The 21143-nt window shown below is 34.9% G+C and overlaps 4 protein-coding genes across 4 annotated transcripts; 2 read left to right on the forward strand and 2 right to left on the reverse strand.

The window, feature by feature from the left end:
* The first annotated feature begins 225 nt into the window (after positions 1 to 225).
* irf9 (interferon regulatory factor 9) lies at positions 226 to 7109 on the forward strand. Its single transcript, XM_043254199.1, has 10 exons — positions 226 to 363; positions 1575 to 1631; positions 1966 to 2088; positions 2231 to 2411; positions 3272 to 3417; positions 3855 to 3939; positions 4048 to 4098; positions 4231 to 4635; positions 5927 to 6039; positions 6510 to 7109. The coding sequence occupies exons 2-10, from the start codon at positions 1575 to 1577 to the stop codon at positions 6639 to 6641; spliced, it is 1293 nt and encodes a 430-aa protein (XP_043110134.1). The 5' UTR covers positions 226 to 363; the 3' UTR covers positions 6642 to 7109.
* A 3460-nt stretch (positions 7110 to 10569) lies between these two features.
* On the reverse strand, positions 10570 to 14537 carry emc9 (ER membrane protein complex subunit 9). Its single transcript, XM_043253097.1, has 6 exons — positions 14378 to 14537; positions 12692 to 12886; positions 11879 to 11955; positions 11733 to 11802; positions 11538 to 11632; positions 10570 to 11456 (listed from the first exon to the last, which is right to left on the reverse strand). The coding sequence occupies exons 2-6, from the start codon at positions 12884 to 12886 to the stop codon at positions 11276 to 11278; spliced, it is 618 nt and encodes a 205-aa protein (XP_043109032.1). The 5' UTR covers positions 14378 to 14537; the 3' UTR covers positions 10570 to 11275.
* An 839-nt stretch (positions 14538 to 15376) lies between these two features.
* psme2 (proteasome activator subunit 2) lies at positions 15377 to 18088 on the forward strand. Its single transcript, XM_043254307.1, has 11 exons — positions 15377 to 15536; positions 15828 to 15860; positions 15948 to 16010; positions 16153 to 16239; positions 16349 to 16394; positions 16528 to 16625; positions 16721 to 16789; positions 16902 to 16969; positions 17086 to 17140; positions 17531 to 17617; positions 17754 to 18088. The coding sequence occupies exons 1-11, from the start codon at positions 15489 to 15491 to the stop codon at positions 17832 to 17834; spliced, it is 735 nt and encodes a 244-aa protein (XP_043110242.1). The 5' UTR covers positions 15377 to 15488; the 3' UTR covers positions 17835 to 18088.
* Positions 18089 to 18173: 85 nt separating this feature from the next.
* Positions 18174 to 20664, reverse strand: lsm5 (LSM5 homolog, U6 small nuclear RNA and mRNA degradation associated). The gene is made up of 5 exons (XM_043254308.1): positions 20587 to 20664; positions 19806 to 19901; positions 19463 to 19490; positions 18782 to 18854; positions 18174 to 18414 (listed from the first exon to the last, which is right to left on the reverse strand). The coding sequence occupies exons 1-5, from the start codon at positions 20630 to 20632 to the stop codon at positions 18382 to 18384; spliced, it is 276 nt and encodes a 91-aa protein (XP_043110243.1). The 5' UTR covers positions 20633 to 20664; the 3' UTR covers positions 18174 to 18381.
* Positions 20665 to 21143: the final 479 nt, after the last annotated feature.

The following is a 21143-nucleotide window of genomic DNA, read 5'->3' on the forward strand; positions in this document are numbered from 1 at the left end:
TGGTGAGGCCAGCCCAATAACTGCCGTTTAGGGTTGACGATCTTTTAAGATTATTTTACTGTAAGCTTGGCCTGTATTTTATAGAACGCCTTGGCCGTACGCGTATATACTCACATATTTCATACATAATTTAGTAGTTCACGAATATGCTGTGTTTTCCGAAGAGAACTATGACATGTAAGCTAATTGATATACTGTGATAATTCGGAGCTGTGAGCCGCCGAGCGCCCCCTCCAGATGTAACGGCCATTTATTTTTTGAACAGCTTCGGTCGCTCCACTTGCTTTGCTTTCAGAGGTTTCTTGCGGACGGGCATGTCTGTGAGCTCTAGAACGGCTGACTGTATACTGGACCGAAACTAAGGTAATCGAAACTGCAAACAAACTACATAAGGATTTTGACAAAGTTTAAACTAAAATACTGTTTTATTCGCGATTCAATTTATTTTTAAACACAGCTATTATGTGACTGATGTGGAGAGCGAGAAAAAAAGAAATCGGTGAAATTAATAAAAACCTTGTATTATTACTATATGATTATAACTGTCGCGAGTTTTAGTAGATCGTTGTATACCGTTTTATAAAACTGTAAGATAGAAAGTACTGTCACGGTTCCGTGGTATAGATATCAAATGGTAAACAAGTTAATGCTTTACACACTTCCTATACAGTGGGAGCGCCTACTTAGGGCACTAACGATACCAAGGGGCACCAGGGCGATCTCTATCGTGGGTGATTATCACATTAAATTATTTAATAATCTCTAAATAATTACAACTGAGAAATGTTGTCAAGCGCTTGCTTACGACAACGTCTTGCTGACCCCGCTGTAAGCCCGAAAATCTTTGAATAGCATAAAAAAATAATCAATTACGTAATTAAATAGTTAATTGTGCTCAGAACACATCGGTTAATTCCAATTTTTTACTCATTTACTTTCTCTTCTTTGTGGAGATAAAATGGGCACTCTTAAGAAAAATAACTGGCTATATGATCTAAAAATAAGAGAAGTCTCTCAAACTGCTGCACTGACAAAGAAAATGGAGTTGAGAACCTGTGTGTGTGTGTGTGAGAGAGAGAGAGAGAGAGAGAGAGAGAGAGAGAGAGAGAGAGAGAGAGAGAGAGAGAGAGAGAGAGAGAGAGAGAGAGAGAGAGAGAGAGAGAGAGAGAGAGAGAGAGAGAGGAAAAGTGTCCTGATAGATGTCCAGCCAGAGAAAACAAATTCATAGAGATTGTGGACATTCATAAGGGAAGATAAAAAGAACAGGTTAAATTGGACCAGTGGCAGATTGAAGAAACATCCAGATCAAAAGTTTTGACTGATTAGTTTGTTTGGTTATGGTTAATGTTTGGTTACTGCAAAATGTCAAATATTACTATAACTATAATTCCATTTTATTTATAAAATAAAAAAATAACTAAAGATGTGATTATTCATTTTCCATTTTAATACATAAAACATGGTACTGTAATTATTGTATTTGTGACAATTACGCACTTCCCTGAACTGTCTGCGTATGATATGCCTGACTTTCTTAAGACAAATCAACATCTGACAATAAATGTGCTTTTCAGATGGCATCTGGAAGGATTCGTTCCACTCGTCGCCTGCGGTCCTGGATAGTGGAACAGGTGTGTGTGTCCAGTGTTTGAGAAGATGTAAATTTATGGAGTTTATGAATACAGAAGATCAAATGGAAGAGTCATTCATGCTATAAGATCCGCTGGATCCAAATCTATTGAGCTGCCTGCCCAGAGTAGTTTAGCCATAGGCACAAAGAAGGCAGACTATGCTCTCTTGATAAATGACTGGGTGATTAAGGTGATCAGAGAAATCATGCAACTCACTTCTTGTAAACCTTATTCACTTTTTTTGCACTTTTTAACAATCTCTACTGCTGCGTGGTAGTTTTTGCTTGTTTTTGATTTCGGTTTGTTTCTCTTTTGTGTCTGCTTTGGAATGTAGGTGAACAGTGGGAAGTATCAAGGCCTAGTGTGGGACAACCCTGAGAAGACTATGTTCCGTATCCCTTGGAAACATGCAGGAAAACAAGATTTCCGAACAGAGGAGGATGCAGCTATTTTCAAGGTCCAAATGTGTCGCAATCTTTCTCCCTGTATCCTTGTTTTTTAGTTTCAACTTCCCAAGTGCGAGTATTACATGGTTGCACTCAACAGTTAGTGCAGTCATTTGCAAACTCAAATTTAAATGTTTTTTTTTTTTATTCAAGGCTTGGGCAGAGTTTAAAGGGAAGCTTATGGAGAATGGAAATTCAGACCCTGCATCCTGGAAAACTCGCCTTCGCTGCGCCCTCAACAAAAGTCCAGAGTTTTGTGAGGTCACTGAAAGGTCACAGCTGGATATCTCAGAACCCTACAAGGTGTACCGCCTCGTACCACTAGAAGAACAAGGTAACCAACGAATGTGGAAAAATATATGGATAATACCAATTTTCATGTTTTTGGCATGAGTCAAACATTCAGACTCTTTCTTAAGAGCCTCTTCAGGCTTTTATACAATTAATAATATGAAACAAAATAAATCCTGGTCCCTCTTCATATTAGGTGGCTTTAACTACTGGTACTTACAATCAATTCAATTTTATTTATACAGTCCTTGTTACAAATCATTTCAAAACAACTTTACAGGAAATTAAGTATCTACAATACGTTTATAGTTGAAGTTTATTCAACTTACGGCAAACTTTGGTATGTTGTCTGAGGATTGACATCCCCCTACAGATTTTGAACAAAAATAAAACAATGAAAGCAGTCAAAAAACAGGAAAACAGGAAAATATTTACACAGTTTTTTGGTGATGGAAATGTCTAGATCAAAGAAGAGCTACTTGTAAAGCAATAAGAAAAAGTAAGTAAAACAATAATAGGAAAAACTATTTTTTTGTATCATCAAAATGTTATTTAGTCCATTTCATTAAAATAAAAATAAAAAGTTGGTAACGCTAAGACAATCCAACATGGCAATTAAGCCACTTACTAGAAATGGTTGACCAATTGACAAGTCATCGATTGTGAGATTGGATAGTCTTTCTAGAATCTGTTGTCTGTTCTTTATGTTCTGTAAGTTGCTTCATAAAGCAGCAATAATAACTATTTTTATTTTTATTGATTTAGGTAGTATTCCAAAATAAAATTTAATGAAAATTATAAGAACAACTTTGATTTCCAGCAAATATATCTAAATGATATCTGTGATAACCGCAATGAAGATGGACATTTGTAATTATTTTGTTCATGTTTCTCTCACCACAGGAGTAGAGAAAGTGAAAAAAGAGAATGTACAGAAGCCAGTGAGGAGCAGCAGAAGGAAACGCGGCGAATCTGAACGAGATGAAGAGCGGATTGCATGCAAAAAAATAATTAAAGAGGAGGTTACTATGCCCCAGTCCATCAACATGGTAAAAACATCCTAACTAATCCTCGAGAAGCTATACCGTTCATATTTTAATTAAATTGCGGCTTCCAGCATGTATGTGAATAGTAAAAGCCAGTGTAACAAAAGAATTATGTAAACACTATGCATCAAAGAGTTACTCCACCCCAAAATTGAATTTTTTCAAAAATCACTTACCCCAATGTGATTGCAAACCTGTAAAAGCTTTGTTCATCTTTGAAACACAATTTAAAACATTTCGGGTGAAAACCACGAGGCTTGTGACTGTCCCAATCATCGACAAGTAATGAACACTGTCAAGGTCCAGTATGAAAGTATGAAACACATCTTCAGAATTAGGGTGGGGTAACCCTTTAAGAGACATTTGCATTCCACAGCTAGGCATTGTAGTGTAAAGTAGGCTACTATGACACCACAATTAATTGGCCACTATTTTTACAGAGTGCACAGGAAATCATCCTACAAACGGGAAGAGAGATCACACTCCAAGCAGAGGTGGAGACAAACCCTTTGAAGACTGACAACAGTAATAATCACATTTTTTTCTACGTATTTTACCAACTTGCATGGCTCTATTTATTGCTGATAAAGCAGTGTGGGTGAATAATGCATTATCGTTCTTCTCTTTCTTGAGACACTGAAGATATCCAGGTAAACTTCACCATTGAAGCTGTCGAGAAGAGAGGTGATTAAAAATCAAATTGTATTTATTAATATAATTTATTTATTTAATATGACTGATGTTTATTTATCAAAAATTGCATTTCTCCAAACTCTTGCCAGACGTTTCTTAAAACTATTGTTCTTGTTCTTTCAGCTCTGCATTCTTTCCACATAACCGTGCACTACATTGGTCAGGAGGTTCTGCGGCGAGAAATAATGGGGAACGATGTTCGGATTGCTTACCTGCCTCCCTCGCCCGTCCCTCCGTCTCCACCGTCTCTAAACAGCACTGGCTTCCATCGAATCCCTCTCCCAGAGCCCCCATCAGACATGAGCTCAGACCCCAACGTCGCTCCACGTTTGAGCGCTCTTAACAAATTGCTGCCCTTCATGGAGAGTGGAATAGTCCTGACCTCAACAGGAGGAGGCATCTATGCCATGCGCTTCTGTCGGGGACGGGTCTTCTGGAGAGGACCACATAACACCACCACAGGACCCTGTAAAATGGAAAGAGCAAGTGAGCCTACACAGCTCTTTAGCAAGGATATATTTAAACAGGGTAAGTGTTTTGCAAGCATATTTTGTGCACTATAGGTTTGTGCCATTAGATAATAGTGAACGTGTTTCAACGATAGAGATATTGACTATACCAGATGTCTTTGTTGATAGTCAATACGATATTGATGTATAAAACTATTATTATTATTGTTATTGGGCGTCCTATTATTTTTATTATTGAATTGCCCAGCTATTTCACCTCAGCGCTGCCCATACATGCAAATGAGGCTTCTTCTCCATATTGGAAATGTTATAAAAACAAACTCTAAAACTAAGCCCACAACTAAATTTAACTGCATGGTGATAAACATTTATTTACAAATTATGTCAAAAGTGCTAAAAGAGACAGCTATGAATGAAACTGCATCGTCACTGCAGCATTTTGTTTTCTTTACAGCACATTAAACAAAATCATCGTTATAATAAATATGCAGTTAATATCAGTCTAAAGGGCTTGTCGTGGGGCGTGCGGTCCAGAGCGTTGTATGATTATGTAATCATTTAATTGAACTTTACTCCAAAAAATATGAACTGAGGACACCTGAAAATACTTTTATCTTTAACATTGTTCATGTCCAATATTTAGAGTTAAACTATAGCTCTTTAGAATAAATCTACTTTTGATTTTTACCTTGACAGATTTTTTTTTTAAAAAAGGAATAGTTCACCAAAAAAATTTCAATTATGTCGCAGTACTCGCAGATGTGGGTGTGTAAAATGTGGAGTAATTTTTATTTTTGGGTGAACTATTCCTTTAAGTTTAACATATGTTTTGGATATGGATATGTTTTTCGGATATGATTTTATTTTATTTGTAATTTCATATATTTTGGCTTTATGTCAGCCACCAGCCACCCTGCTCTCAGACATCAAAAATCTATATCAGTCAACCACTAATCCTATAAGGGTTTAGGTTCACAACAGAAAAAAATCTGAAAAGTGTGAAGAAAACAGTAGTGTTTTTTACTGTTAATATATCAAAACAACATTTTGGATTAGCAATTGTTAAGAACTTAATTCAGACAACTCTAACAGCGATTTTCTCAGTATTTATATATTTTTTTGCACCTTTAGATTACAGACTTTCAAATAGTTGTATCTCGGCCAAATATTGTCCTACCTTAACAAACCACACATCAATTTCGATTGTTAAAAACTGACATTCATGACCTGTTGGTGTTCCAGGGTCACATTTAATCTTCATGCCTAAAGTTAAAATTAGAAACATTCAGTTGTTTCTTTTTCTGATTTCATTTTTTTAATTTATTTTAACATGTCTTTGTTCCTTTCAGAGTTGGACGCTTTCCGCAGTGGAGGAAAACAACCTCAAAGTGAGATCACTCTGTGTTTTGGAGAAGAGCTGTCTGATGAAGATAACATTGATGATAAACACATCATCATTAAGGTACAGACCTGATGTCAATGCAGCCATCACCTTTTATATTATATTTTATATTAATTAAATGCAACATTTGTGCCACAAGTGGATGCAACCATTGTTACTTTAGCAGCTTTTTTATTTTATGTTGTTTCAAAAAATGAACAAAATAATATAACAAATAAATGAACAAAACAGCTACAAGTATCACAGCAGTTTTGAATCAATGTAAATCCGTTTCAATCAGATGAAAGCATAATGTCATCAACAATAATACATACGAAAATTTGCCACCTTAATACTTGGATGTTGAGACCTTTACTGTTGCAACATATTTGATACATTTTCTATTTTTAATTCAAATATATTTTGTAATTGTATATTTTTCATATTTTTAATTGAGCAGAAGCACAAATGAAAGATTTTGAGATACAGCAGACAGAAAACATTTTTATTTCCACCAGAATTTTTTAATTTTCCTTTTTTTCTCTCTCTAGATCTCTATCCCATGGGTTGAGTCGCAGATAAAAGAGGCCATGGCCATCAGAGAGTCTATTGAAATTCTCAGAAGTCTGGCCAGCCAGTCTCCTACAGGGGAAGTGACACTAAACATCGAATTATTGCAGTAGTAACAAACCTCTAAGATAATACTGCATATTGACAATAAGGGCCAAAATGGAGAAAAAAAAAAACTCTATATATGGCATGAGATGAGACAGCTTGTATAAACACTTTCTTGTAGGTAGTTGAAATAAATATTGCAATTATTAGTTGCTTCAAATGTTTAAAATATTTAGTCATGTTGTAGCTAAATCCACATATTTATAAGTGATATAAAATGTTTTTAGTCAATATAGCTTTGTTGGTTTCACAGCAAAATGTGTAAGAGCACAACATATTTTGTCATTGTTACCACTATGCATATATTGCTGTAGTAGAGTCTGAGTAACGATGTTTGAAATAATTAAATGCATTAATAACAATGTACACGGTTAACTACAGGTGGATTGCTAAAATACCCTGCACGTTTTCATCCAACGCTAATGTTTCACTGATCTTATCATTTGTTTTATAAGTAATAAATGTCTCAGTATTAATACGAGATCATTCCAATTTTTATACTGCCCTAAAGTGTACAGACATCATATACTGTACATTTTAGAAACCCCAACCATGGCTGAGAGCACCAGTGAGTTACAGGCAAACCCCAGACCTAAAATCATGTGATTTGAAGCGAACCACTGACACGGGATTATTTTTTATGTTAGGTGTATGTATGTAAACTAATTTTACTTCTGATGTAATCGGCAATCGGTCTTTTTGGGCAGAATAAGTGATATATTTAAATCTTTTAGGTGGGTGGGTGGGTGCTGCGCACAGCAGTCACAGGTACTGATTTTACACTAAATATAGCATATTTATATTTAATTTACATAATTATTTAGCAATTATTCAACATGAACGTATTAGTATCAGAAATGTATTTAAATACACAATAACAGGGCCGGCAACTCTCTTACATTCAGCGTGAGACTCGCATTTAACACGCGTTGTCACGCCACACATCCATTATTTTCTCTGAAAAATGTCCGTGCCTAAAATTAAATATTTACAGGTACAATGTTTATCTACTGCTGTGTCTGTTGTTAAGGGTGATAAAAAAAACAACAACAACAACTCCAGACAGCGCTCGTCAATGTGAGAGTGATTTAAATGGCCAATCAAATGAAAGAAGGGCGGGGCTTTACTGTTTATCGCCACACAATTAACACTGTACCAGACCAGAAATGTTCAATAGAGTCGCGAACTGAACCCGCATTAAATCTAGCCTATTACATCAAGGTAGGTAACAATAAGGCTGCAACACTGCATAACGTCACTGAGCTAAATGATACGCATATGCAAATATTTAATATTTCTCATTAATATTTATTAACATTAAGGATAAGAAAGACACACAAATGACAAACTCTGATGAGTCAATCGTGCAGCAGTAATAACGTAACAATCACATTTACAATTTCAAGCAAAATTATATTTATTCATTATCTTGGTGTGACATTTACATCATATTTAACCTTTTTATACGTTTCATTATTGCATAAATTATAGCAATCGCACAGAATAATCGCTGTATGTGGTATTTAAAAAAAAATACAGAAATATGTTTTGTGGCAAGGAGGTTGTCTGTTCGTTCACATGGGCACGAACTGATTAGCCGTTGTCTTTATCGATTACCTCCACTGATCAAAGCATTCGGCACAGTAGTATGCGAGAGACATCACCTCCCACAACAAACAGGCCCGCTAGTATTGTCCCGCCCCCTTCACTTTGATTGACAGCATTGGTGTAGACATCGGAAATACAAATGCAAAAGCATTTGCGATTGCTTTTGATAGTTTGAAAGAAAACGCAAATGTGACAATTAATATTGCTATTTAAATATGTCAAGCTCACAGCTCGTAAGATATGGAAAATACAGTTGCAAATGGACCTTTTTTGCAAATGCTTTTTCATTTGAAATGTGGCAGTCACTGTGCGTTGGCAAAAGCGAAAATGCAATCGATAATGCAAGATTTGCATTTGGATTATGTCACCATTTATGCGTCTACATATTGAAAATACAATTTGCAATTCCATTTGAAAATAGTCCGGACAATACTTTCATAAGAAAGCGCATCCTTTCTATAAACAAAACAAAACTTCTGCATCCATCTTGTGAACACTCTTTTCCCAGGCTTTCGGTCAAAGGTGAAATATGAGCATTTACTGTTAATTGCAATTGGCTTTTTTATTCGTCCCAGTTATGATTTATGCGTGGTTCTTCACGAAAAGTCAACAAGACAACACAGTCACAACATCATGATTATGGTCCCTTACATCCTGAGGGTCAACCATCATAACCAAATTAGGCTTTATTTTAATTTATTTATTTTAATCTTAAATGTTTCAACACATCAGATATAATCACACCTTGTGTAGATTTTTGTGACTGCTTCATTTTGGTTTAGGCCTATATTAGGCCTATACTTTACTGATTTTCACTTCTATACTGTTAACGCTGCTAAATGTTAATCAAAACTAAAACTAAACCATAGGCTATAAAAACATATATTTAGTACAGATTTAAGAGTATTTTTTAATTTGTTATATGTATATATATAGTTGGAGTCTGTCTGTTTATCTGATGCTCGCTGCTGTAATAAACCTAACTTTCCTAAGCAGAGGAAATTCCCCAAATAAAAAAAAACTGCCTATTATGTTTGCATTTTAGGAATGTACAGGGATACTTCATATTTGAAAAACGCTGACTTGTTAGGTGATGTTTTCTCATTAAATTCGTACAATTTCCTATTAATTCAATGGATTGTATGGGAACGGTGGGGAATACCAATATGGCGGCTTCACTTTCTTGACGTCATGAGTAATCCAGTTCTCTTATAGATACAGTTCTCTGTTTTTACTTCATTTAATCTCCTGAATGCAGAGTTCAAAATGTTTTGTTTGTTTTTACCAAGCACCACCAAGTCGTCTTCTGTCACTGCAACTTCACGAACACACACACATTGTTTGTATCAATATCGTATGCCTGTTCAAAAAATATATCTAAAACACAAAATTTTATATAATTGTATAATTGGAATGCATTTTCTATTACCCGACCCATGGATATAACTGCCATCCGCGCATCACTACTGCACAGATATCAATAACATCACTGGGTTTTAAAGATGCAAAGTTGAGAGGACAAATGCATTGAAATTTGTCTGTGTCGATTGTGTGAGAAGGATGCATTTCATACAAGATCTTGGAATATATTGACGTAATAATTCAAATAATGAGGTAAGGAGCATACAAACTACGGGAGTTTAACCGGAGGTGAATGTAGCAAACATATAAAACAGGCTCAGTGGGATATTTTTTAAAGCCTGATTAAATATGCAGGAGAAATACGGGATAGAATGGTAAAATACGGGAGAATCCCAGGAAAAACGGGGGTTGACAGGTATGCCCTGAATTTGTTCAAAAACAAATTGTTTAGGTTCAGATTAAAGTATGCGCATAAAAAAAAAACACACTCTCCAAAACGGTTGAACCCACTGATGTCTCATGGATTATTTTAGTTTCTTACTACCTTTCTGTGCCTTTGTTTTGGTAGGACCCTAACAGCCTGAGGGTCAGAAAGCTATCCGATTTCATCCAAAGTATCTTAATTTGTGTTCCAAAGGTCTCAGGGGTTTGGAACGACTTGAGGGTAAATAAATGACAGAATTTTTATTTTTGGGTGAACTATTCCCAATATTTTATTGTGACAGTACCACTTAACTACCTGAACTGTGATTTGATTAAATTGAACTTACTTGTACACTTACTCAGACCCAATTTGTAACTTAAAAAAAACTCATTTCAAACACCATTTCTGCTCAGGTGAGAAAACTGTGAATGGCACAGCACAAAGGGTTATGCCAATTTGCAGTGAAATAAATGAACAAAACCATTTCAGTGTCAGTTGCCTTTCATTGAATGGACAGAGAAAAAAAAAAAAAACATTGAAAATTGTTTCCTAAATATTTTCTTTTATGTTCTAGAGGAAAGTCAGTCATACAGGTTAGGAAATGCAAACATCAGCAGTGCTGCAGTGGAAAAAAAGGCATCAGAACAAATATAAGCTCCAGACAGACCTGAAGATCCACATATCGTGGCACACACCTCACATGAATCATACACTCACACTACTCTGAGCGCTGACTTGCTCTCAGTTTGCTGGAAGGAATCATCTAAATTATTAGACTTCTAACCTTTTTGTAGTTAAAGCTAAATATTAGGACTACTTCATTACAACATAAAATCTATTTTTAATCAAAAGTTTTTCATGTTAAGTCTGTAAAATGAAAAACACCATGTATCGACAGCACCTGAGGAACCATACATAGTTTTCTTAAAGATTACTTTAATGTTTAAATAGATTTAAAAAAAAAAAAAATGAATAGCCTATTGTTAAATGACTAAAATATAACAGGCAATCAGAGTGATCAAAGTTATATGCTGCTTGTACTACGAGTCCACCTCGGTGTAAATTTAAGTTTATTATAAGGTCAAAGAACCAAATTGTACCAAAAAAAAAAAAAAAAAAAAACGTTTCTTTTTGCATATCTGAGGACATAATTTATGACAAATGTGTCAAAATATAATTAGTCTAATAATCTTAAAAACACAATCTGAGGGGAGGAAAACTATTACATTAGCAGATTAGTCTATACAGTTAAACATTCCCATTGGCTGGGGAGATCAGCTCCATGATCTTGGCATTCAGTTTCTGATTGGTCCAATCTTTTGTGATGTCATCCAAATGGCTGTCAAAGTCCACCAGTAGCGCCTGATCACCAGAGCTGAACAGCTGATTAACTATGGAGCAGGTTTCTTCCCACTGTCGAAGCATTATTCTGAGGAATACACATGTCATTAATTAACTGAACTGTTATTATCATCATCATCATCAACTAAATATTTCAGATTTGTCTTACGTGTGTTTGTCTTTGAGAGCCCAGCGGGAGTCTTTCCGCTCATACATCACGATCGGAGGAACACGGCAGCCTGGAAACATCTTTTCTCCATCAATCTGAGGCAGAGGAAACATACTTTCCCATTAAAAAAAAAAAAAAAAAAAAAGAAGAGATTTTCCAGTACATTTTGTACCAAAGTGACATTTTCTGAATTACCATAAGCAAAACAGCATTGTTACACTGCTCGAAGATCTTCTCCGCAATCTTCAATGCACATGGTGTAGGGCTGGAAAAAACGAACAAACATAAGTGCAATGCAGAGATAATAAAGTACTCCGTTAAAATTAAAAAAGATGAAGTACCTGCTGTCTGAGACACAAGCATTGGCTTGATAATATCCCACAATCCTCTGCTGTGTTTGTGAACACCAAACGTCGACCTACAGCAGGAAATAATTGACATGTATTCAATAAAACAACATTTACATTTCATTATTTTTACATTTAATCATTTAGCAGGGGTTTTTATCCAAATTGACTTACAAACGAAGAATACTGTTAATGTTGCAATAAAATAGTTGATTCTATATTCAACACTTTCAAACTGTAATCCCAGAATAAAAGGAAAAAAAAAGAAATCAAAAATGTATTGGATATTTTACAAGAATATGTACATTTACCTGAAACTAAATCATTAACTGAGATAAGCAAAATATATTTTAAACTATCTTTTCTATAGTTAAGGATGCGGCTAACTGAATTAAAATACTTTTGAATTTCTTTTAAAACTGTCAAAATGTCTCACTACCTACCAAATTAGTTTTAGCCCAATACATGTTGTGTTACCAATATAAGCAAAAGCCATACACATTTAGAAGTACAGAAGTGTGAGTAAATTATGACAGATTTTATTTTTAGGTGAACTGGCCCTTTAAGGGATATGGTCACAAAATCAAAATCATTTGGCTAAAGGAAGAAAATGTTTCACCCTTTCTAAATGAACAATTCAGCATTCACAGCCTATTTTAAATCCCAAAGCTAATGACACAAAGACGTTCTTATATACTTTTATATATTCACTATGTTTATAGTTTTGCAATGAAAATTACATCAGTTATATCAGCAATATCTGATTGGCACTCGTGGCGTTGTGACCATTTTCACGGGTGCACTCACCTGTGTAAGAGCGAGCTGCGTGATTGGAGCCAGAGACAAGTGCGAGTGAAGCAGCGGCACACAGTCTGTGATACAGACCGCTGCCCCGGCTGGACTGGAGGACAACAGCAGGCCGTTCACACTGCAACGAGGAAACTGACTTGCATGCAGGTACATTTTGGCATAAGCCAGACAGGACAACTCCACCTCACCCATCTAAAAATAACCCAAAAGAGGGAAAAAAAGACAGGTTATAAATTTATTAGGTTATAACTATTACTTGCAAGCAGGTGTGGTTATTTGAGTCTTTTAAGATATATTTTTGTGAATGTAATTATACACAAAAAATGCTGGGTAAAAAACAACCCACCATAAGTTATATGGTAACTAAACGCTGATGCTTTATTTCAGTCAATAATTGTTTAAAAATAATTATATTGCTGGCTTAAAGTGGACTGGAAATAAAAAAAAGAAAAAAGAAATAATAATAATAAATAAATAAATAAAAATCACACTCCTGTAGTGGACGCAAAAAGCCTACGACATGACTAACTCAGCAGCTAGGTTACTTGGTTACAGAAAAACTACCCAGCACATGGGTAAAATCTATTTTAAAAAATTAATAAATAAAATGACCCGACAGGTTGAACTCAGCATTTTGGTTAAAACAAACAAACAAAAACAACTTTTTTTTAGAGTCCAGTAAAACCATCCAGCACCTAGGTTAAACAAGAAAAACAGCAGAATAAAATGACCCAACATGCTGAGCATCTGAGGTAAAACAAAATAGCAGTTTTTAAACGCAGTCTTTGACTTCTAACAGGGATGTAATAATGTCTGTGATCCTGCTATGGATGCATCAACCGATCAATATTTTTCTTTGACTTTTAGTTAATGTGTTTGATGATCATAAATGTCAGATTGCATATAAGCAAACATCACATGGCTGAAACGGATAAATAAGTAGTCCATATAATTAGCTGTAAGTACAATTCAGTGTGCTTCTTACACAAAGTTAAACACATCAAACTCTGCTTGAATGTTTTCTCTGTGTTGATGTGCGTTTTCTTTAGGTGATCCAGTTTAACACCACAAAGATGAAATTGGAGACAGTAATAAGTGAACATAGCCCTGTGATGTACTGGCCATCTGTCCAGGGTGTTTCCCTGCCTTTGGCCCAAGATGCCTTAGCATCCCTGCCACCCAACACTTTGGAAGATGGGTGAAAGGACGCAAAGTCAATAAACATGCGAAGTCCAAGCAAATCAAAACAAACTGCACGCTAAATCAATCCAGGAAGATGTCTTTCCAGATTCTGATTCAGAACTCCTCGAAAAAAAAATCAGCAAAGGAACTACCTGCTTATAAAAGCAGAAACCGTTTAAACACCCCTCCCGTGTGAACGGCTAAAGGATGCTCAACGTTCACATAGGTTGGTACTTATAATTCAAACGCCTTGATATCATCTGAAGATAGCATGTCATTCAAACAAGCATTGCCATTAAATGAGCAGATCTGCCACTGAAGTTACCAGGGTTTTCAGCCGGGTTTCAACCATACTATGAAGAGTACGGGATTAAAATCGCGTGACATGACGATAAACGATTTGTGTGATAAATAACTGACGTACGCGATACATCTATGAATCGTTGACCGCAGCCGCTTTATTCGTCACGTTCACAGAAATCCGTAGAAAAATACACTTACCGTTGTGTTTTCTTTTTCAGTAATCAAATATGAAATCCAAATAATTAACTCAAACACATTAAAACGAGAACATATGACTGTTTACTTGAAAAGAACTCGAAGGAAATGGACATGAGGATAACGGCAGCGTCCTTTTCTTCGTGACGCCCAGCGCTCATGCATATGTCGCACGCTACTGCCGCCTGCAGGTTCTTATTGGAATACATTCATAATCAATTGTTTTGGCTTTTTATAACAATCCCGTTAACTTGGACAAACATATCCTGTGTTCAAATGCTTTGAAGTGCAACTCAATAAATTGCAGTAAAACTGTTGCAATCAGTGTTGTTCACCCAAAATCGTATGACCTTTATTCATATTTAAAACACAAATTAACATATTTTTGATGAATATGTAACCCCTTTTAACTGTCACCCCTTAACTGTTAACACTTTGAAAAGCAGAGAAAAGGATGATCTATTTTTAAAGACGACAATCAACAAAATTATATAAATAATAATAATAATAATAATAATAATAATAATAATAAATATTGAAAAGTTACAGAAATTTAAATTTACTGTAAAGCTATTAAAGTTTCCTCATATTTCAACAAAAAAATCCAATAAATGTTAAATAACTTCTGCAAAAAATGTATAGGTCACATTCATCATGCAGAGCTTTCCAAATCTGTGTAATGAAAGAAACAAACCCGTCCACCGTTTGGATGTCCAGTTTTGGTCCAATGTTAATTGTGGGTGAACTATTTCCTTTCATTCCCTGCTGATGACTGTGCCCTGTATTGTTGCCGATTTTTGTTTGCTCGTTTAGGGTTTTTTTTTTTTAATGAAATCACCACTTTTTGCATTTCATAAAAGAACATTAGTTCATATTGTAAACATAGAGAAAATAGGTTGTTCGAATGATAAATGTGACTGACATGGCGAATAAATCAGCAATGCGGTATGATCTTAAAACATGAAGCAATCATTGGACCTTTTCGGGGATTGTGGGCGTCATCGAGAAATCGAAAGCATCGCTAAGTGAAAGCTAACGCGCGAGGCACCTGAACGTCTGCTGCTCACAGTACCGCGATCTCTTTGTCTGAAAATAACGAACATTTACATTCATAATGTCCAAAGCCAATGTACTGAAGATAAACTCTGATAATGCAGTGAGGGTAAGTTCATCTCTGTAGAATTCATACGAAGTATTTCGACTCGGTGAACAGTGAGGTAAAAGTAAACGCGTTTACGACTGTTGGCTTTGCAATAAACTTTTAAAGGCTGTTTGCTTGTTAGTTATCGAACTTAAAGCACGACTGGCGATATCTGCTTATATGTTTTAAAAAGTCCTGAGTCACACTTCCTCATCCACGAAAGTTGAAAGTGAAAGCAAGCTAGCATGGAAGGCGCGATCATGTTTATGGACAAAGGAATTGTAATTGTATATTTGCATTTCCCTCGTACAGATAGAAAACTACCGCCAGTCACTGTATAAGCAGGTATGAATTCAATTGCAATATTATGCTAAATTTGAGATCATTGCATTATGGTTGTTTGTGTTGACACTATATTCATCGTGTTGACAGGCAGAAGACCTGTTTTCCAATCACATACCTCTGAAGATATCACAGCTTGACAACCTGCTGAAGGTACCTTTGTTCACTCGGCAGATGTTTTTATCCAAAGTGACCAATACATTTGGCTATTTGTCTATTTGGGTATTGCCGTTTGAGCAATGCCTGTAGCATACTTCAGTACAACTGAATAAAAAAAAATATTTTCTGGTTTTAGGGGGATGACTTCAGTATCACCGACCTCTCATCTCTTCACGCGCCCCTGGAAATCCCCATTCCCGACCCCCCTGCTCCAGAAGATGAGGTTGGCATCTAGTTCGTGATTCAAAATCACGCTTTTTCAAATGAATGGGGGGGAAATGTAATAAAAACAATTAAAATCATTTTAAGCTTTTATTTAAATACTTTAACAGGAGATGGAGACAGATAAAAATGAAGATAATGAGAAAAAGAAGAAAGGTAATCTTACAGAGAAAGAAATGTGGATAAATGTGTTATAAAGTTGCATATGTGCACCAAACCATAACTGCGATACATTGTTGCGATATGGAATTTGGCATGTTTTTGTAATGTTGCATTTGTCTTGTGTCAGCTCCCAAGTGTGGCTTCATCAAAGGAAATGAGAGGATTGTGAAGTTGCTGGATATTGTAAAACCAGAGATAATGGCTCTGAAGGAGACCTGCATCACTGTGAGCAAACAGAACTCATAAATATGTTTTCAGCAATTTTTTCAGATATATAGTAGTGGCTGGTTCATTCTTTTATCTGTTTGGTTACTTTATAGGTTTCTTGCTGGATTTCTCACCTAATTCCAAAAATTGAAGATGGAAATGATTTTGGAGTTGCAATTCAGGTTATTAACCCTTAAAAAGGCTGTTCCTAAATGCTTGCGTTATACTGTATCATGTTTTTCATTCTGAATCTCAAAGATGAGCAGCAGTTAACAACTGATATTGATATTTTAGGAAAAAATCCTTGAGAGAATTACTGCTGTAAAGACCAAGGTGGAGGGTTTTCAGACCAACATTAACAAGTATGACCAACTATTTCAGTACATTAAATATGTTTACTCAGGGTTGTAAAATTCCAGTATATTTTAGACATTTATTCATCTTGTCATGTTGGTAATGAAGGTGTTTTTATCTGCAGGTACTTCTCAGAGAGAGGTGATGCGGTGGCAAAAGCTTCCAAAGACACACACGTGGTGAGTGTGGCCTATCAAATCAACTTATTAGTGTCATTAATTTTTTGTATAACCAGTTATTAAATAGGACTTTCAGTACCATGTTCTTAACTTTGATTCATAAGTTAAGAGGTCATTCGAGTACTCTGTGCAAACACAAAAATTGAACAACTCTGAGCATTCTGTAACCCTCAACAATAAAATTGAGTATTTGACTGCAATGTTTACATAGTTTTTATCTCAATACTAGACAATTATTCCATAATTTGCATATTTAACTCTTTTGGTGTTAAATCTCCAGATTTACACATTGACCATCACTTCAATGATTTTTACAGTAGTTTAAATTACTTTCATAGTTCTGAAGTACACTTCATTGCATTTTTGTGCAATAAACATGCTTTTTGACAGATGGATTATCGCTCTCTGGTGCATGAGAAGGATGAAGCAGCATATTCAGAGATTAGAGTGATTGTGCTCGATATACGCGGTTTCTATGTGAGTTGCTTACATTTATTCATTCAGCCAACAGCTTCTAAATAAATGCTACCACACAGGTGTTTGATCCTATAGATATGGCCTTTATGATTAATTAACTTAACGGCTAAAGATTCAGGTGTCGGTTGTTTCTCAGGCTGAACTCTATGATGTCATCAGCAAGAATCTGGAGAAAGTGACGAATCCTAAAGGAGAAGAGAAGCCCTCCATGTACTGAGACAAGCACAGTTCTACAACTACATCCGATTTCAGAATTTCTCATTTCTTCAAATGATTCATGACACTCTATAGAGATGTGTCTTTAGTAACCATGTTAAGCCATTCATAAACATACAGTGCGTTGTGGTACAAGTGATGGAATTCATGTAAACCTACATATACATCTATTTCAGCAAATGCAAAATAAACCAGGAAAATGCACAAATTCGCAAAATGTGACATTTTTAAAATAAAGAACCACGTTAAAAATGACGATTTCACAAATGATCCTTATTTTATTCATTCACACTTCAGGAACCTTTCACACAAAATGCTATATAACATAAAACTTAGCCCATTTCATTTTATCTGTTTTATTGTAACAAGCAACAAATGTTTACAAAATCTTTTTGGATCACTTAAGGAATACAAAGAACTAATGTGGAAAAACTCCTCGTAAAATAAAAACAAATGTTTGAAAACAGTGAGTGATCAATTTTCAGGTTTCTATAATTAAACAAGAACATAAAATGTATTTTTATTTTGTGGAAGGGGCTACATATTTCTCAAACTTCTGGTCCTTCTCCTCCAGGAATCAACTGGAAAAAGCAGAAACATGATGTGTCATTGATTAGCATTCATCTATTAATGCAGTTACAGTTTGCTGTTTTTGTCACGTTTGAAATGGATTCAAATAGTCAGGGATAGGCTGGGATGTTACCTACTAAGCAAAAATTACTGATTTAGAAAACGTGTCTTTTGTTTTTAAGGTTTTAGTAAAAAACTAAAAATACTGGGAGCAAACTGAGAATATTTTCTATACTTTATTGAACCCATATAGATGAGTTAGTAGATGCATTGCGCTGTCATTAAACATTGGCTACAAAAACAAACTTAATTTAATTCATTAAGTGTGATATACAGCTGATTGTTAGGTGAGTTAAAATGAACTTTAATTGATCGTACCATTGTGATGTTATTGCCATTGAGTAAAATCTGATCCAGCTTTGTGATTCTTCTTCCTTCTGGAGTGATTTCACTGAGACACAAAATAACTTGTTATGCCTCAGTGACATCTGAGATGAAGAAATATTATGTTTCTGAAATGAAACCTCACATTCATGTTCATATCAAACATTTTTGTAAAATGTTTTTCCAAACTTATAACTGATACCAGAAGTCAATTTAATTATATTCACATTTTCGATTTGGAGTCACGTACAAAAGTAATAAAACATTTTTCTAATACATTAGAGTACAATTAAATAAAATTATTAGTGAACTGTTGATGAATTATATAATATATGATCAATTCATGACATTATAAACTATAATAATAAAGTCCCATGTCATCATTAAATTTGACCTGGAATAAACATAAAAAAAAATTGGATTTTTTTCGTATTGTTTTCTCCAGTAGTGAAAGGAAATTAAAATAAGAATAAATAAGGATATACAAAATTAGTCACATTCCAAATTCTGTATGAACCTTGTTAAAAGCAAGAAACCATGGTGTCTGGATGAATAATTAACATATCCCATATATATTAAGTCATAAGTTTAAGGTGCAGTTAAAAAAATTCAAGCGAATTAATACATCAGATAAAAATAATTTATAGACGTCTTTAGGTAGAAACATATACTTACAACTCTGTCACATCCTCAAGAACCATGTCTGATTAAAACAGTGAAGAAAATGTATATGTAGTCCTGCCTTTTTTAATTTAACTCCATTCTCTTTATTTACTTTGCGTGAAATAAATGCTAATGCAGACTTCATTAAAACAAACTATAATGGTTTCATTACAAAGAGTCTTATACATTCATAGTACAAATTCATTTTTGTAAAGTGTTACCATGTCTAGAGGAGGGAATGTGTAACAGTATCATTGGCTTTGTACTTGCATTTTGTAATAAAAAAATTAATAATAATTCAAACATTAACCACCATAAATATGTGTCAGTCTTTTACCAGCATATAAAAGGATACTGACAAAGTCATCAAATCCGAGCAGGGTTCCCACAATCTCTTTATCATTTTTCATGACGATGTGAATCCGTGAGCCGATGCATTTATCCACCAGCTCTGAAAGATATCACAGAAGCCATGACAAACACAATCAACACATCGGAGGGCAGTTCATGTCTGCAGAATAAATGGCCTTAAAGACACATACAGTATCCCACAATACAATTCATGTAAGTAAGGGTTAAGTGATTACCTGTCATCATATCTTTACAGTTATTAAAATACAGCATGTAAAATATTTTCAAAAAATAAGTAAATAATAAATCTCAAATAAAACTCAAATTTACACATCTCTCGCATCTACAAACCAATTCTATCATCTGGGGTTTCGACATTTAAAACGATTTGGTCTTGGCACACGAATCGTAATTACGATATTTCCAATTGAAAATCTAAAGATGACATGAATCAGTGAACTAATGAAGAGAAGGGAATGACAACAGAATTGAATAGGCATAACTAAAGCAACGTTAGGGGGTAAATTCAATAAAGAAGCTCATTCTGTAACAGAATTTGACCATAATGACTGCAGGTACGGATTTCAATTTATATCCTGAATCCCTAATTAAAAATGTGTAGACTTCATTAATGCATTCAATATACACGTGTGTCCGATATAAGAAAAATAATAAAGCGTACTAACATATGGATGCGAGTGATAACTGGGAACTTTACGCCGCCCAAAACTGCATTTTTTATATTAATAAAATAAATAAACCATTAAAGAGAAAGTTGCACATACCGAGAGGTAAAAGCTGCGAGGGATTCGTTGCCGCGACTGCCGCCATTTTGATAACAGACCTCAGTAATCGGCCAAGAGAATAAAATAAGGCATGAGAAATCGATATTAGCAGGCATCGATAGCTGTATAAACTGAAGGGGTGCGGCCATAGATTTATATTACTATTGATGAATAATTGGTGCTGCTCCTCCGTTCGTTCAGATAGCAATGAGCAAACTGTATGAAGTGTAGGTGTATTCAAGACTACTTAGTGCCTATGGTTTGTAATGTCTTAGTGTAATTTTTTTAAGTTGCTCAATATCAATATATTTGTTTGTTACAGAAATGCGGATGCCATCTAGTTTTCCTCAGAATGAACTTTCCAATTATATTGAAAATGCTTTAGAGACTAAAACGATTGAAAATATTGTACACAATTTGTCAGAAGGGTTAAAAAAAAGTAATTTATACTGATGTGTGTTACAAATAAAATGTTGTTTCATATGGGTGAAATAAAATAATTTTAAAATAAAGTAAACATTTACTGAAGCAAGCGTTGACTCTTTCGTTGGCCTCTC

The sequence above is a fragment of the Puntigrus tetrazona genome, chromosome 12 (assembly GCF_018831695.1).
Source record: "Puntigrus tetrazona isolate hp1 chromosome 12, ASM1883169v1, whole genome shotgun sequence".
Classification (NCBI taxonomy): domain Eukaryota; kingdom Metazoa; phylum Chordata; class Actinopteri; order Cypriniformes; family Cyprinidae; genus Puntigrus; species Puntigrus tetrazona.

Excerpts from the sequence above, each read along its gene's own strand:
- irf9 (XM_043254199.1), top strand. The coding sequence starts at position 1,575 with ATGGCATCTGGAAGGATTCGTTCCACTCGTCGCCTGCGGTCCTGGATA. Across the intron at positions 1,632-1,965 it reads GGTCCTGGATAGTGGAACAG|GTGAACAGTGGGAAGTATCA; the intron begins GTGTGTGTGTCC and ends TTTGGAATGTAG. Across the intron at positions 3,940-4,047 it reads CCCTTTGAAGACTGACAACA|ACACTGAAGATATCCAGGTA; the intron begins GTAATAATCACA and ends CTCTTTCTTGAG.
- emc9 (XM_043253097.1), bottom strand. The coding sequence starts at position 12,886 with ATGGGTGAGGTGGAGTTGTCCTGTCTGGCTTATGCCAAAATGTACCTG. Across the intron at positions 11,803-11,878 it reads GCTTGTGTCTCAGACAGCAG|CCCTACACCATGTGCATTGA; the intron begins GTACTTCATCTT and ends CGTTTTTTCCAG. Across the intron at positions 11,457-11,537 it reads GCTCTCAAAGACAAACACAC|AATAATGCTTCGACAGTGGG; the intron begins GTAAGACAAATC and ends TGTATTCCTCAG.
- psme2 (XM_043254307.1), top strand. The coding sequence starts at position 15,489 with ATGTCCAAAGCCAATGTACTGAAGATAAACTCTGATAATGCAGTGAGG. Across the intron at positions 16,395-16,527 it reads TAATGAGAAAAAGAAGAAAG|CTCCCAAGTGTGGCTTCATC; the intron begins GTAATCTTACAG and ends GTCTTGTGTCAG. Across the intron at positions 16,970-17,085 it reads TTTCAGACCAACATTAACAA|GTACTTCTCAGAGAGAGGTG; the intron begins GTATGACCAACT and ends TTTTATCTGCAG.
- lsm5 (XM_043254308.1), bottom strand. The coding sequence starts at position 20,632 with ATGGCGGCAGTCGCGGCAACGAATCCCTCGCAGCTTTTACCTCTCG. Across the intron at positions 18,855-19,462 it reads CTTGAGGATGTGACAGAGTT|TGAAATCACTCCAGAAGGAA; the intron begins GTAAGTATATGT and ends TTTGTGTCTCAG. Across the intron at positions 18,415-18,781 it reads ATGGCAATAACATCACAATG|TTGATTCCTGGAGGAGAAGG; the intron begins GTACGATCAATT and ends TGCTTTTTCCAG.